The 17,102-nt window shown below is 32.6% G+C and overlaps 2 protein-coding genes across 7 annotated transcripts; one reads left to right on the top strand and one right to left on the bottom strand.

Moving 5' to 3' along the window:
- Positions 1-62: 62 nt before the first annotated feature.
- On the bottom strand, positions 63-3,224 carry LOC107922258 (G2/mitotic-specific cyclin-2). 6 transcript variants are annotated; one of them, XM_041116882.1, is made up of 12 exons: positions 2,941-3,224; positions 2,665-2,724; positions 2,413-2,551; positions 2,085-2,141; positions 1,947-1,992; positions 1,751-1,873; positions 1,537-1,662; positions 1,354-1,443; positions 1,039-1,260; positions 855-953; positions 593-771; positions 63-492 (listed from the first exon to the last, which is right to left on the bottom strand). In XM_041116882.1, the coding sequence occupies exons 2-12, from the start codon at positions 2,711-2,713 to the stop codon at positions 348-350; spliced, it is 1,275 nt and encodes a 424-aa protein (XP_040972816.1). In that variant the 5' UTR covers positions 2,714-2,724; positions 2,941-3,224; the 3' UTR covers positions 63-347. The 6 variants fall into 6 exon arrangements, with proteins under 6 accessions (XP_040972816.1, XP_040972837.1, XP_040972874.1 ...); XM_041116903.1 differs by having other exon boundaries at positions 2,937-3,196; XM_041116940.1 differs by having other exon boundaries at positions 2,085-2,138; positions 2,937-3,196.
- A 1,997-nt stretch (positions 3,225-5,221) lies between these two features.
- LOC121231864 (U-box domain-containing protein 15) lies at positions 5,222-8,451 on the top strand. Its single transcript, XM_041116834.1, has 4 exons — positions 5,222-5,811; positions 5,944-6,060; positions 6,552-6,974; positions 7,063-8,451. The coding sequence occupies exons 1-4, from the start codon at positions 5,470-5,472 to the stop codon at positions 8,116-8,118; spliced, it is 1,938 nt and encodes a 645-aa protein (XP_040972768.1). The 5' UTR covers positions 5,222-5,469; the 3' UTR covers positions 8,119-8,451.
- The last annotated feature ends 8,651 nt before the right edge of the window (positions 8,452-17,102 follow it).

Below are 17,102 nucleotides of genomic sequence, written 5' to 3'. Positions count from 1 at the left end.
CTAGCAAAGAAAGGGATGGAAATACATGAACACAAATTATTTATCCAATTGGGGGGGGGGGCTTAAGTCTAAGTTGCTTGTGATATATAAACAAATAAAAATGGGTTTGTTGGAACAGTTCTACAATTTATTCTCTCCGGGAAAGAGAATGAAAAACAAACATAATCTGGTTAAGTTCAAATAAGATATAAAACTAAAAAAAAGCAAACACTGAGTCAGACAGCGTCGTATTCATAAACCCAGGAACAACTTGTGTTGCTCTTTTGCTCCCCTATCCCCTCAGTTCATAGTTAGGTTTCTTGGCAGCTTTATTTGGTCAATAAAAAGGCAAATGCTTTCAAGTTGTGCTAGGATTTTGCCTCAAGGAGAAAAGTTGCTGGTTCAGTTTTTGCAGCATAACCATACTTAGATGTGCAATACTTGCGTTGTACGCCTGTAAGTTTCCCTGTACCTGCTTTCTGATGGAAAGTAACCATCATTCTTGAGCAATCCCTACACCAACAGAACAAGCAAATAACATGAGTAAGCTTTTAGATGGAAGTTACTGAAATTTCATGGTAACTGAAAGGAGGAAAGAGCCAAAAGACTTTACATAAGCTGCTCTTCTTTGTAGTTTGTATACCACTCACAGGTCTTGCTCCAATGCTTAAACCCACCAATAGTACACTGAGCAGTGAAAATAGCAGCAGCAGCTAATAAAGAAGGTGGAAATTTAAGCATTTCATATTCGACTAGGCACAGCTCGATCATGAAGAACGACAGAAGCTCAAGCTGGTTCAAAGTCACATTAAAAGCCATCTCAGATTCAATTAATGACAAAAGCAAAAAATGATAATGTTTTTGTTGTCACAAACCTTCTTGTTAGATTGAGCAGCTTTGAGAAATCTCCTCATAAACACATATGGTGTAGGAGAAGATAGATTGAATTGTAAAGTATTGATCATCAATTTCTCCTGCAAATCAAGATGTATATATGTATCACCCTTTTTTTCTTTTACTCATCAGTACATTTATGAAACACAATGTTGAATCACAAACCATGTCAAGCACTTCTTTCCTGCTGTAAGCCTTATCAGAAATCAGAATCAGATCCTCCACAACCGGAACAGAAACTTCTTCGTATTTGCAGGCAAGAAGCATGGCTGTTATTCCAACCAGCTGAAGTTTCTTCCTCACAACTTGATGGACTGATAAAAATCTATCAATTACCTTGACTGTCAGATATAAGGTCTCTTCCATCAGCTCAAACTTGTAATGAACCTGCAATTGATGGATGATAATTTAATTGCCAGGATGAAACCAAATTCATCCCATAACAAGAAGCAATGTCAATTAATGCAACATTTTCCTTACCTCTATCAGCCAATCAATGAGGATAGCTCTCATCTTTTCGTTAATGTCATGTTGTTGTGCCATATAATTTGGAGGGACACAACCGGTACACTGCAAAAATTAAATGAAAAGGGTTCACAAAATCAACCAAAACAAATGATTAATCACTCCATCTTTTTAAGTTGCAACTGAGCATGAAATCACCTCTGCTTTCCTGTAGAATTTGTATAAATCATCAATGTACTCAACAACTGCAAGCGGATTCTTTTTATCACCATTGTCAATGTCCAAAAAAGGCCCTTCAGCAATGTCTTCCATTTCAACCTCCTCCTGCAAGCGGAAGCAAAGCATCAGTGCCATTTGAACAAAAGAATGGTACTGATTGATGTATCAGTTAGTAAAGGGAGGCATGCCATACCATCCGGTCAATCTCCTCCAACATAGATTCAACATGTCGCTCAAACATAGGCACTTCGGTGTCATTACTTTCCTTGGGGTCATCCAAATCTATGATAGTGAAATCATCCGATTCATTTGGAACCTGTAAGTGTAACTTAAACCATTAAACTTCATATTTTGAACAATACCTAAATTTCTCATTGTAAAAAGGGTACCTCTGGTTTCATTTGCAGCTTGTTCGCCATCTCCGCAGCAAACTTCCTGAGAAAATGAATCATAAACAAAAAAGGATCAAGAAGAAGATAAATTTGGGAAACCAAAACAAATATCACATAAAGAAAAAAATTACCGACCTAGTAATTGGTCTATGCACATGTGTGGATGGGATCTTATTAGAGACTGCATTTCTTCTGAATTAGAACACAAAAGGAAAATGGACAAAGAATATCAAAACTGTGCCTTGATTACAAAATTTCATTCTCTAGCTAGAGAAAGAGAGAAATAGAAAACTATTTGTTTAATTATAAAAAAAAAGTCTCATTTTTGGACCCTTGAATTCCAAGAGAAACCCCACTCCTCATATACATCATTTATTCAAACCAACAAAAGCAAACTAAAAAACCGTGCTTTCTTTTCTGTTATAGGCAACCAAACAGAGAGAGGATTTAAGAAATTACTCACTCAGATAAAGGTCTCTTTTTGACAGCACAAGGGAAAGGTGGAGCTCCAACTACATCCCGATTAACGATGCTCAATGCCCTCCGATTCTGCCCAGTCGCCGCCGCGAACTTCCCCCGGGCCCCGGCACGCAAGCCCACTTCTATTTGAAATTAAAAAAAGAAGAAGAAAATACATTTCTTTAAAACTTTAAATATCGAATAGTTATTTAAACATCAAACGCAAGTTAACAGAAAATGGGGTGGAACTAGTCACCTTGCGAGGGTCCGATAACTCCTGGATTGTTCTCATCTGATCCAGCCATATCTTCCGTATCTACAAACAACAACTCCATACAATAAGAACCCCCTTAACATAGGCATCCCTACAACTTCATTGAAGACCGTTAAACTCAAGACTCCATATCAAAATCAAAGCGATTTTTTTTTTACTATTTTGATAATATTGATTAAATTGAAAGAAATGCTAAAGACCCAGTAAAGAAAGAAGATCAAAAAATCATCTTAAACAAGGAAATAGTCAAGAACCTGCCTCAAATGAATTTCCTCGTTGATCTTTGCCCACTCTTCAGAATCCCAATCAGAAAAACCCCGTCTCCTTCGATGCTCAATTCACTGAAAAAGGAAAGGAAATTAAAAAGAGAGATTACTCGTATTTGGAATTTGAAGACTGGACGGCGATGGAGTGATCTCTCTCTCTCTCCCGCTGTCACTCTTTTTTCTCCTCTCTTCCGATCAGGTTTTTGGGGGTTTTTTTCTTTTGGTTTTGCAGAAAAGGACCAAAATTAAATAAGCATGCAAACAAGAAATTCTTTATTTTCAAATCTAACGGCTAGTAAATTGAATGAAAAGACACAACGCTTAACTTAGCATACCACGTGCTTTCAAATTTTACTCCTTTTTTATTATGATTATCCATTATCCATGGTTGTTGGGTCGGATTTAGCTAACTGTAAACAAATTGGGGCCATGGATCAATCTGATCCAAAAACATTACCCCATCCCACTCGAGTTCCCATCTAGTAGGAAATATTAATAATTTAATAATTGGATCCCTCATATTATCTATTTTTAATTCAATTCAAAATAAATAATTTAAAAATTTGTAAAAAATTAAAATATTAAAAAAATTATAAAATATATCCAATTTTCCATCTCATTTCTGAATATTTCACTTAAAAATTGGTTCGTTCCTTACGTTTAAACTAATATATTAACCGATTCTCGATTTAATCAATCTTACTAATTTATCTGAATAAATTCAAATAAATATTAAAGAAAAATTAATCAATGGCAGGGAAGTAGTATATGTCCACATCCTGTGAGATTTTTTTTACACCAAAAAGACTTAAAACCTTAGAAAATCAACCCTTATCTATTCATCACATTCTATAAATAGTTGATATACTTGTAGATTTGAATAACGCACTTTAATTTTCATAAAAAATCAGTTCATCAATTTTACACATTCCACGTCTTCCATACACTTTTTCTAATTAACATATTTCTTACATTTTTTTATTATTATAAAACACTATAAAGGGTAGTTGATTTTATTAACAAATATCACTCAATACAAGTGAATGTATAGAGGGCGGACAATTTAAACCAAATTCAGTTATCTTGATCGAGTTACAAAATTAAATAGAAACATGGTTAAAAATAGAAAAATCTAACAAATCTTTTTTCTATTTCAAGTTTAATAATAATGTTGCATAATTTTAATGGTGTTGTCAATTGAACCCAAATATACTGGCCTGAATCTCGACTCAAACTAAATCACCACAATCAAGTACATAATCCGCTAGACCTCCATGCACCTCGTACACCTGCCCAATTGCTTCAAAGATAAATGATGCGTCAACTTTGAACCTCCCAATCGATGATATTCAACGCATCTATCTCGGTTGACACGACAATAACGGATTATAAATGAAGATAAACATATTCCTTATTTAATAGGGTTAATTTTTTAGTTTTCTTTCCTTCTATTTTTTATTAAATGAAACATTTAAATATATTTTTTAAACTCAACATGTTTTGACGTTCAAATCCCAACCAATAAGAATCCACTATAATGCCAATTCATTAAAAAAAAATTCCTTCCATGTCGTCAATCTACAAACTCGTGAAGTACAGGGACAAATTTATCAAAATTAAAATAAAGTAACTAAATTCACCAATCGAGTAAACCACAAGTACTAATTATAAAAATTGACCTAATCTGTTCAAACTTGCATGGTTTCATTGGTTTGTCACCTAATTAACATATTAGATTGCATTTGTTTTGAAATACTATCAGTTTCGAAAACTTGAAAAATCCACTCTTAACAATTTTATTCTAGAAAAAAATATATGAAAAACACACTCCCTGTCCTTTGAAAACTATGGTTTTTTCTTTTCACAATTATTATTTGAGAGAAGTTAGAATTAAGGTTAAATTATCTTTCAGTCCCTGTACTTTGAAAAAGTTAAAAAATCCTACATAATATTTTATGTCACAATTTACCAACATGACATATTGATTAGGCTAAAGTTATATAAAGTGACATATGATTGATAGAAAATAAACATTTTAAATTGAAATTCTTTTACAAGAACTATTAACTATATTAATGATTAGACAAGTATTCTTAAATTGAGAAATTAAGTATAAGGACTAAAACTCAAACTTTGCAAAAGTACAGGAACTGGTAACAGATTTTAACCTTTAATTAAATTACGTACATGTGTAATTACATAAGCAAACCATGGGTGTCCATTTACGAGTAACGAACTTTGAAAAGGAATTATTCTATATTAAGAAGCCAAAACTTAACCAATGAACACTCCAACATTCATGGAAAATTAGGGTTTGTTTTTTTTTTTGGTTTATGTTAATCCCATCTCCCTCTTTCGATTCTGGATGTCGTTAACGATTCATGTTTGACGTATATAATTTTCAAAACCATATATATCTCTCTATGTACAATTGGATTATATATATTGAGTTAGTCTCAAGCACAGTAGATAGATTAGTTGTGTAGATCTAGGGAAAGAGGTAGGTAGCAGAAAGCTGCAGATGGTGATGGATGTTGGAGAAAGAGACGGAGATGGCGAAGATGGAGGATGGGAGAATATGGGGGAAGATAATGGGACGAAATCACCCACCGATTTGGTGGATGAAACGGTGAGTATGATTGAGTACGTGGCTCGGTTTGGGGATTACCGAAGAGCCCAAAGGAAAGAATGTTACAATCTGGCTAGGCGCATGAAGATTCTGTTACCTTTCTTCGATGAGATTCGGCACCATGGTTCCCCCATCAGCCACAATTGCGTCGCTTCTTTGTCTAGATTGAAGAAAGCAATCCGTTTGGCAATGAAACTATTGAAAACTTGCAATGAGGGTAGCAAGATCCACCTGGTAATAAGAGGATGTGTTTAATTAATTTGTGGATTATATTTGGTGTCTCATATCATATCATCATTTTTTTTTTCTTCTAAATCTCATTGTTGCTTACATAAATATATTCTGGGTTTTGCCTTTGTAATTCAGGCATTGGAGAGTGAGGCTATAATGATCAAATTTCATAATGCTTACGTAAAGTTAACCCAAGCTTTGGAAGAGCTGCCTTTCGATGAACTTGAGGTATCTGACGAAGTCAGGGAACAGGTATGGAATTATTATCTTTCTTTGCTATTTCAGGCCTTGACGAATTATTTGGAAACCCAAAACTATACTCAATGCCTTCACCCATCTTAACAACATATATATATATACATACAATATAATAAGGGACAAAAGCTAGGAATTTTATGTTTGTGTTCGAAATGAAATTAAAAATATTTTGAGGCCAAAGGTAGGAAATTTTGGGTTAAAATGGTTTAATTTGAATGATAAATTTCTTGGAGAGACCAAAAATGCAATTTTTTTTTCCATTTGATCAAAGTTAAAATGAATTAAATTGAACTTTTAAAATTTTAAGAGGGATTAAAAGAGCAATTGCATCATTCAGAAAAGCTGCCTCTTGACTTGGTCTCTCTCTCTCTATATATATATATGAACTTTTATAAGATAATTAATTTGATAGGATATATGTTTGGGATTCAGAACATGATTACTTAACATTGATTCTTGGTAATTGAATGTGGATTGTTGTTCAGATTGAGCTGATGCTGACTCAATTAACCCGGGCCAAAAAGAGAACAGACACGCAAGATATAGAGCTTGCTGTAGATCTGATGGCGGTATCCTCAAAAACCGATGAAAGGAATGCTGACATAGCCATAGTAGAAAGGCTAGCCAAAAAGCTAGACTTACATACCGTTGAGGACTTGAAGATAGAAACCATAGCTGTAAAGAAACTTTCTAAAGAAAGAGGCAGCACTGCAGAATCTATACAGCAAATCATACAACTGCTCAACAAATTCAAGCAGGTTTTAGGCATGGAAATTACCAATGTTCTTGATGATACTGACACGCCTCAGAAGTTGTCCAAGTGCCACTCTTTGGTCATCCCTCATGAGTTCCTCTGCCCCATCACACTTGAAATCATGAGAGATCCTGTTATTGTTGCCAGTGGACAGGTAACGTAAAAGACAACATTTGTATGCAAGCTCACCATGTTATGCTATGAGAAACTTATTGATTTTTTTTTATTCCAATAAAATCCAGACGTTTGAAAGAGAGAGCATCCAGAAGTGGTTTGATTCTAACCATCGCACATGTCCGAAGACCAGGCAGACTCTAGCTCACTTGTCAGTAGCGCCTAATTATGCCCTGAAGAACCTGATCACACAATGGTGTGAGAAGAACAACTTTCATCTCCCCAAGAAAGAGGATCAAGCATCTTCCAGGAAGTTCTTTGTTGATCATGAAGACGAAATTTCATGTCTGGTTGAACAACTATCTTCCAGTCAATTAGAAGTGCAGAGAAAAGCCGTAAAGAATATTCGTGTCCTTTCCAAGGAGAATCCAGAGATCAGAGTTTTGATTGCTAAACATGGAGCCATCCCACGATTAGTAAAGCTATTGTCCTATCCAGATTCTAAAATCCAAGAGCATGCTGTTACAGCTCTATTGAATTTATCCATAGACGAGTCTAATAAGAGGCTCATAACCGATGAACACGCGATACCAGCAATCATAGAGGTGTTGCAAAATGGAAGTATGGAGTCGAAAGAGAATTCGGCAGCCGCTTTATTTAGCTTGTCGATGCTGGACGAGAACAAAGTGACGATAGCTCTGGAAAACGGCATTCCTCCGCTTGTAGATTTGTTGCAGAACGGCACAATTAGAGGTAAAAGAGATGCTGTCACTGCACTGTTCAGCTTATCTCTCAACCAATTAAATAAGGTGAGGGCTATTGAAGCAGGCATAGTCCCACCCTTAATGCTGTTACTGGAGGACAAGAAACTGGGAATGGTTGATGAGGCCCTCTCCATCCTCTTACTTCTTGCAACTCACGCAGAGGGGAGACACGAGATGGGACAACTTTCATTCATTCAAACTCTGGTTGACATCATCAAAGATGGAACCCCTAAGAACAAGGAGTGTGCAACCTCGGTTCTTCTTGAGTTGAGTTCAAATAATTATTCACACATTCTTGCTGCCCTTCAATTTGGTGTATATGAGCATTTAGTTCAGATCGCTGAGAGTGGAACCAATAGAGCTCAGAGGAAAGCAAATGGCCTTTTACAGCTTATGAGCAAGTCCGAACAAATTCCATAATTCTTCTCAACATTATACATACATATATCATCTATATATGGAAATCCCAATATCTCAATTAGTTGATTATTCGTTTGCTTTCGTTTTCTTTTCTCTCTGGATAGAGATGATCATATCTGTTCACAGACATTAGAGTATACATATTCAACGTTTTAATTTGTGGCCCTTAACTTAGGAGCAGTCTTTTTACTTGTATTGCATGCATATACTTATTTCTTGAGTCTTGTACATGAGGAGCCACACTGGCCTTTCCTTATTTTTATCTTAATCTCAATAATTTGTAACTCTTATTTCCACTTATTTTCTAATTTATGTAATAAAGTTGTAGTTAAATCTTGTATGAATAGTGTTAGAAATTGAACTCCGAAAACTTAAAAACAAATAACAAATTCTTTAAGTTCTAATCTCTAATGGGTGTATTTTTCTAAGGTTGTAAAAGAGCCTATTTATAGGCTAAATTCATAGGTCAAATAATAATAAAATAATCTAAACTAATCAGTGCTTAATTGAAACAAGTAAACAAAGTTTAACTGAAAGATTATTTTTCAAATTTGACTGAAAATAGGAGTCATATTTAACAAATCTCCACCTTGACTCATATTTCCACAACGCTATCTTTGCCAAAGCCCGCCATGAGCTTATCTTGAGCTATGCAGGGAATTAATTGAGTTGAATTTGTGCTTAGAAACTGGAATACTTCTAGCCTTCGACTTGTACACTGTCAAATTTAAACTAATCCGGGTTTGATTTTCACGAACACAGTGCCGTAACTTTTCAAAACCTACATCCAAAAGAGAACCTCTCTTCAACGAAATGGTCAAACCTTTTTCCCTCCTATGACCAAGTTGCCTCTGCTCCAAACGAGTTGACTTCAACTCCGTAACGGACGAGGGACGTCCGATTTCACCGGTCACTGTACAACCTGCCAGAATATAAAGACTGCCGGTTCTTTTACCTTTTAACAGAACGAGAGCTCCACGAGATACTTTAATGCTGCTCGACTTGATGTTAATTCTGCATCCTTTCAAGTCTAAAATACTTAAGGAGATGAGATTCTTTCGTAAATTAGGTACATACCTGACATCTGAGAGTGTCCTAATCGTCCCATCGTGTATCCTAATTTTAACAGTACCAATACCAATTACCTTACTAGATGAATCGTTTCCCATACGCACAACTCTACCTTCAACCGAATTGTATGTGGAGAACCATTCTCTATTGGGACACTTGTGGAAAGAACATCCCGAATCTAGGATCCACTCAGACGTGAGCTTGGAGTTATCGCTCGTTGACACTAACAAGAAATCATCACCGCTTTCATTGGCCAAATTAGCACCAGCTACATCCTCCTCATTACTCTCAGCAGCTCTTTTATTTCGCAGTTTATAACAATCTGCTTTGACGTGACCTAACTTTTTATAATAGCGACACATTTTGTCTCGTTTCTTTGATGCTATCAAAATGGAAGCTTGCCTATCTGCCTTGCTATCCAAATAAAGCTCATTGTCGAGTTTGTCTTTACTCAACAAATGACCTTTCACATCTTCGAATGAGAGTTTGTCTCTACCATAAATTAGGGTCTCCTTGAAAGACTTGTATGAAGGGGGTAAAGAGTACAATAATAGCATAGCTTGATCTTCATCATCAATATGAATCTCAACGTTCTTTAAATCATTTAAAAGAGTAATGAATTGACTGATGTTATCTCTAAGAAGCTCACCTTTGTTCATGCGAAATGTAAATAGATGTTGTTTTAGCACTAAACGGTTAGCCAGAGACTTAGTCGCATAAAGAGTTTCTAACCTTTTCCACAAGGCAGATGAGGTCTTCTCCATCAATACCTCCTGCAATACCGTATTCGTGAGGCACAACTAGATTGCAGACAAAGCCTTTTTCATCAAGCTCTTCCTATTCTGTTTTATTTAGATTCTTAGGTTTTTTCCCGGTAACAACCTTTTTCAAATCGGATTGTACTAGAATTGCCATCATCCGAACTTACCACAGATTGAAATTTGTCTCACCATCGAACTTCTCAATTTCAAACCTTGTTGCTGCTATATCTGAATGGGCTGATCTATGAAAATTGAACTAGCTTTGATACTATTTGTTAGGATCGACCCGATTAAGCAACGAACAAGAAAAAAATAGCGAAATAAATTGAGAAATTGAACACACAAATTTAACGTGGAAAAATTCCTCCAAAGAGGATAAAAACCACGAACAAAGATAATTTTACTATAATGGCAAAAGAACGAAAAGTACAAAAGATGGAAATAAAGATTAAACCCCGAAAACCCAAAAACAAAGAACCCTCAAAACGTAAACACAAAGTTCACAAAATTCTCTAAATTTGTTATGAGTTCTAATCTCTAATAGGTGTATTTTTCTAAAGTTGTAAAAGAGCCTATTTATAGGCTAAATTCATAGGTTAAATAATAATAAAATAATCTAAACTAATTAGTACTTGATTGAAACAAGTAAACAGAGTTTAACTGGAAGATTATTTTTCAAATTTGACTGAAAATAAGAGTCATATTTAACAAATAGTGTACAAGAGTTTAAATATTTCATGATGGACAAATATACAAGATACAGTCATATATTATGATGTTGGAGTTGGTTGCCCTTTTTCTGACCATTGAGTTACTTCCTTTATATACCTACGTCTCTGCTCAGCCGGTGCTTGGCTTAAAACTGTTCACAGTTGCTCGTTAAAATATCCATGCAAGTATTAACATTAAATATTTTTGTTTTTTTATTTTTTTGTTTTTACAAACACTACCCACTTTTTTTGTTAGGAAAATCAACTCAATATACTTATTTCACCACTTAAAAGAAGCTTTTTGTTTTAGTTTTAAGAAAATGTTTTACACTTGTAGATATAGTAATTGAACTTTAATATAAGACTTTTTATAATAAATTACAATTATGTTTTTTTTTCCGACATTAGTTCCAACTAATATATATATTTCTTTTAATTTTTAAATTCTATAATTTGAAAATTTTATAATTTAAAAAAAATTAATTTCAACTTTTATTTTTTTCATAGCCAAATTTTGTTTGGGTCTTGTTTTGTAAAATAATTTATTTAATGAAATATTTTATAAAATATTTTTATTTAAAAATTGTTTTTGAATGAAACTTATTGTAGAGGCGTATAAAAAGTTTATAAAATTAGCATGTAATTTTATAAAATAATTCTCATTAAAAAAAAAAAAGAAAGATTAAGACTATGCTTATAGAACAAATTTTAAAAATATTTTATCAAGTCATGAAAAGAAATAAGTTATTAAGGGTTTATTTCTTTTATTAATGAAAAATTCACATTACATAAAGTGATAATTTAATGTTACTTGTTGAACTTTTTTTATCTACCAAAAAGTAGATTATTTTAATACTGATACTATTACAACTATTTTAATATTAATGTGCTGAATAAAATTTCCCTTATTATTACACCCACCAATCAAACAAAGCATCAATCTTATCTTCATAATAATTAATTTCATTGTAACTTATTCCCATGTTTCCTAAATTGACAATACATTCTTCTTGTTATTGTCACTTCTTTCTAGAAGCTTTCCCTCCTTGAGAGCTAAACTCACTTAACTTTCCTCTACAAAATCCTTGGGGGTTCTAATTTCTCTTTTTGCAAATCTAATCTGCTTGTATTCTCTCTTCTATCGTAGTTTGGTCTGTTAAAGTAGTGAAAGATAGGTGCACCGCTTGGTGTTAAGTAGATGCGACTAAGGTTAACGTGGCGAGGGCTATCTGGTCTGCTCAACCCTTGGTTTGATTTTCATGATTTTGAGTGGTAAGATTTTTTATAGATAAGCTTTCCAAGAAAGAGAAATCTTTGCAAAGAAATGAATGATTGTACTGGAAAAAGGTAGAAATGAAGATTAAAGTAGCTTCAATAATATAGAGCGTAACGGTAGATGATAATTGATAAAGTGAAAAAAGAGAGATCTGAAAGATGATAAGGTTAAGAAAAAAAAAATAATTGAGAAAACTTTAAGAGTTTAAATTTTGAGTGCCAAAAATCCTTTCATGTGAAAGACTCCTATTTAAATTGTTTCAAAAAAATAAAAGTTACAAAATTGACAATTAATAGAAATAATAGAATAAATTTATGTCACAATAACATTAATGGTTAAAATGGTTTTTCTTTGATGAGAATTGTTCATGAATAATAATTATTTTGACTTTTTTAAGCTTGAATTGTTCTCAATATAAAGGTTATTCTAAATAAGAGTTGTTCTTGAATAATTTTTATTTCCAAAAAATACAATTGTTCCAAATAATGATTGTTTTAAATGAGAGCTTTTCTAAACTTTAGTTGTTCTCAACAAGAGCTGTTCTAAAATAATAACTATCTTTGATGACATTTGTTCTAACTAAAGCCCTATTTTGGGTATTGTTAATATTGAACAATATTTTTTTTGACCAACAATCATTCTAAGCAAGAGTTGTTGCTTCGGAAGAGATATGTTTGGTAGCACAATTTTCTGAAATATAATATTCTTTATCTCAAAGGAAGAGATAAAATGTTAGTAGTCAAAATTGAGCATTTACATTTGGCCCCTACATAAGAATTTTTGGTAGAAATTTTCATGCAAGAAGAGTGTAGTAAAAATAAATAAATAAATAAAATAATAATATACTTGTAAAAAATAAAATTCATGTTATGTAGAAAAAGAAAAGAAAATATTGAATTTCCCATTTTGTTGCCCATCGAATGAATTTTTGTGTTGGTAAGAGAAAAAAAAACTCATGTTTAAATGTTTTCTCTTAAAAAAAATTGAGGATAACATGCTAGTTGTTGGAAAAATCCGATTCAAAAACGATTTTTTGTACAATGAAAAATAAAAATTTTAAAAATCGAGTTGGTTTATGATATTTATAGCAATAAACTCTTTACCGAAATTTCACTAGTATTTTCGAGTAAACAGATCCTTGTCATTCCTAGATTTCAACCGAATTACCTTCTCTGCTATTCTCGTACCACAAATTGATTTGAGTGTGGGCTCGAACAAATTGAATCAAACACATAATCAGAAATTGTTTACTTTTACTTTTAGTGGGAAAGCAAAATTCTCTCTCAATAGAAACCGGTAAAATTGTTATTTTGAAAAATAAAATTAATACTTAGAGAATAAGCTCTCACTATTTTTGGAAGGAAAAATAATATCTCGAAGTCGTATATTTAGTTCTTGTTAAATTAGTTTTATTTGATAAATTATTTTGATATAACAAGCAAAAATATTTTTAAATAAAATTTTTTTAGAACAAAAAATTAATATAGTTCAAAGCATAAAAATTATTTCAGAACTTTCAAACATCTTAGAAAATGTTTTGAACACTTAGAATATTTTGGACAAAATTCAAAATCAAATTTAAACACTTGAACTTGATTGAAACAATATCAAATCAATTGAAAAACTGTTTCTTACAAAAAGTATCAATATTTTCTAAAATGTATCAATACCACCATATTTTTTATCGATACCTCATTTTTTATTGATACCAAAACTATTCTTTGACTTGAATAAAAAATTGAACAAAAACAATAAGTATAGATACTTTTAAAATTATATAGATATCTATTAATTTATATCGATACCATTTTTGAATTTTATTTTTATGATCTTTCAAGAAGGGACAAAAAGTATCAATACTTATTATAAATATATCAATACATTTTATCAGGTACTGATAAATCATTCTTGGTATAGTTAGAAACTAATTTTAATGGTCAGCGAATCAGGCATTAAATGCTACTAGTATCGATACTCATAGAAAAAGTATGGATACTTTTTGTTGCAGGTGAATTTAATGATCTAAAATTTTCATCCCCAATGACTCTATTTATTTTTTCAACAACCACAACGGTTAAAAATGAATTAGAGGGTATAAATACCAGCTTGTAAAGGTCCTACAACAAGAAGAGAAAATATTCAAGCTTAAAGATCAATAAAAAAAAAAACTTTTGTGCCAAATATTTCAATACTTTTCTTTCATACACTTGTGAGCTTTATTTCCATTCTATTTGCTCAAGTGTTTTTCATTGTAATTGAGATTACTTTGCAAACACATCAATCTTTTAAGGCTTATTTGTTTGTTTGTTTCTTTGTATCTATTTGAGAGAGTTTGTATATTAAGGTTTGGGTAAAAACCTTAAAGGAGTTTGTAAGGTTAAACCTTATCTTCAAAGATTGTCAAATTAGTGAATTTGAGAAAATCCTTAGTAGTGGAAAACTAAGGTAGTGGAGTAAGTAATTGGGGTTGAACTACTCTAAATTCTTGTGTTTATTTCTCTATCATTTCTTTCTAACTTTCACAAAAAAATTTTAAAAGCCAATTCACCCCCTCTTGGCAATTTCAATTTGATTATTTGAGCTAATAATTGGTATTAAAGCTAGTCTCTTTTAGACGGTTTAACAACCAAAGAGAAGATCCTTGAGGAAACTCAACATTCATCAACTCAATTCCTACAATGACGTCTACTTCCGGCTCGAATTTTCTTGGTGAGTCTCAATTTATCTCCAAGTCTCCTTATTTCAATGGTGTTAATTATTCTTATTGAAAGACAAGGATGATACTATTCATCCAAGCAAATGATTTTCGGTTTGGGACATTATTATGGATAACCCTTCAATTCCACTCAAGCGGAAAAAAAAGCTCTTAGTTCTAAAGAGTAAGAAAAAATGGAACGAAGAATATAGAAGGAGTGTTCAACTTAATACCAATGTCATGCACACTCTCTTTTGTGCACTTGGTCCGGATGAGTATAGTAGAGTATCGTCATGTTCGAATGTCAAGGAGATATGTGATAAACTTGAGGTAACTCATGAGGGAACTAACCAAGTGAAGAAATCAAATGTGGGAATCATCACTCTCAATTGAAATCAAATGTGGGAATCATCACTTTCAATTATGAGACCTTTAAGATGAAGCTCGAGGAAGACATCAAAGTAATTCTGATAGATTCAATATTATCATCAATGGGCTAAAATCTTATGGGAAGACCTATCCTAATGAAAAAGTTGTGAGGAAGATGCTTCGAAGCTTGCCAAAATCATGGGAAGTAAATGTGACCACCTTATAGAAGAAGTAAAGAATTTAGAAATATTGACCTTACATGAGTTCATCAGTTCTTTGCTTACACATGAGATGAGACTCAATGAAGGGGTTGAAGAAGCCAAAATTGAGAAGAAGAAGGTTGGTGTTGCTATCAAATCCACCACGAATAAATAAAGTAAATCAAGTAGAGAGGTGGATGAAGACAAATAGATTACCATGTTTGCTAGAAGATTCAAGAAGTTTATGAAGTCTAACAGAGGGAGAAAATTCCAAAAGAAGGAGGGACTTAAGCTTGAATCTACTAAGGAGAAGGACCCTATCATATGCTATGAATGCAAGAAGTCGGGACACATCAAATTCGATTATCTCTAATGAAAGAAAAATGGGTCAAACAAACAAAAGCTCAAGACTTATGTTACTACTTGGAGTGATGAAGATTCATCTGACAATGAAGATCAAGAAGTAGCCAACCTTTGCCTTATGGCCATTAGTAATCCTAAGGTAACTTCTAACTCATTTATTTTAATTTTCTATTCTTTTGATGAGTTATAAAAGATGCTTATGATGAACTAGGCTTGGTGTTTGAATTAATGGTTTCAAAATAAAGTAAAACTATTTCAAAGCTACAAGACAAAAATAATTCACTCTCCAAAGTCAAGCATGAAGTTGAAAGTAAAATAAATGATATGCAAGCTATTATAAATGATTTTGAGAAAAAGAATTGTGACTTGCATAATTAACTTTCTAATGTTCATGATGATCATCAAAAGCAACTTGAGTTGCTTAAGAGTGAAAAAACTCACTCTAACAAAGTTTTACTAAAAAGATTTCTAAGAGGAGAAAGCTCAAAACCAAACTTTGTTAAAACTAGCTTTAATTTCTATAAACATAGAAGTCCCCCAAATTTTTACAAAGGAAAAATTATTAAAAGTGTATGGGTCCCTAAAGGACTCATAATACTTAAGATAATGACATCCTTTCAAAATGGATACCTAAAGGGACTAAAATTATAGGAACTAATGTTTATGGACACAAAAGAAATTGGGTACCAAAAATCAAAGTTTAATTCTATGTTTGTAGGAAGAGGAGTATTGCTTCAAGGTGGACAATTCAAGTAAAAACTCATGGTACCTTGATAATGGATGCTCAAAGCACATGACCGATGACAAAAGCCACTTTATCAATTTAAAGCTAAAAAGTGAAGGAAAAGTTACTTTTGTTGACAAATCCAAATGACAAATAGAAGGAATTGGCTCTATTGGTAAAAACTATTCAATTCTTATTGAAAATATTTTCTATGTCAGTGGTCTTAAGCATAATCTCCTAAGTATTAGTCAATTGCGTGATAAAGGTCTTAATGTCATTTTTGAGTCTAATGGATGTAAAGTAATTGACATTGTGTCTAATAAGATTATGCTTGTAGGACATAGGATAAGAAATACATATAAGGTGCATTTAGATGACTTGTATGATTCATTCATATGTCTTGTTGCTACAAATGAAAATAATTCTTTATTGTGGAATAGAAAACTAGGACATGTTAGCATGAGCATTTTGTATAAATTAGCCAAAAATGACTTAGGGGTTTTCCTAAAGTTGAATTTGAATTAGATAAAGTTTATGATGCATGTTTTAAGGGTAAACATGGAAGGGTCTAATTTACATCTATTAATAATGTATCAACTAATAGAGTTTTTCAACTAATTTACACAGATTTATTTGGTCCTATTAGGACAACTAGCTTGGGTGGAAAACAATATGCTTTTGTGCTTGTTGATGACTTTTTTAGATTCACTTGGGTTCTTTTCTTAAGTACTAAAGACGTGGCTTTAGAAGAATTTATCACATTTTCTAAAATGAATCAAAATGAAAAAAAAGTTACTTTATCACTAGTGTTAGAA

This window comes from Gossypium hirsutum, chromosome A01 (genome assembly GCF_007990345.1).
Source record: "Gossypium hirsutum isolate 1008001.06 chromosome A01, Gossypium_hirsutum_v2.1, whole genome shotgun sequence".
In the NCBI taxonomy this organism is placed as follows: domain Eukaryota; kingdom Viridiplantae; phylum Streptophyta; class Magnoliopsida; order Malvales; family Malvaceae; genus Gossypium; species Gossypium hirsutum.
The sequence above is the reverse complement of the archived record's forward strand: the minus strand, read 5'-3'. Positions and strand labels throughout refer to the sequence as shown.

Coding starts and splice junctions, on each gene's coding strand:
- LOC107922258 (XM_041116882.1), bottom strand. CDS start 2,713: ATGGCTGGATCAGATGAGAACAATCCAGGAGTTATCGGACCCTCGCAA. Junction 1,663..1,750: donor TGGAGGAGATTGACCGGATG/GTATGGCATGCC, acceptor TTCCGCTTGCAG/GAGGAGGTTGAAATGGAAGA. Junction 493..592: donor TACAAAGAAGAGCAGCTTAT/GTAAAGTCTTTT, acceptor CTGTTGGTGTAG/GGATTGCTCAAGAATGATGG.
- LOC121231864 (XM_041116834.1), top strand. CDS start 5,470: ATGGTGATGGATGTTGGAGAAAGAGACGGAGATGGCGAAGATGGAGGA. Junction 6,061..6,551: donor CTGACGAAGTCAGGGAACAG/GTATGGAATTAT, acceptor ATTGTTGTTCAG/ATTGAGCTGATGCTGACTCA. Junction 6,975..7,062: donor TTATTGTTGCCAGTGGACAG/GTAACGTAAAAG, acceptor AATAAAATCCAG/ACGTTTGAAAGAGAGAGCAT.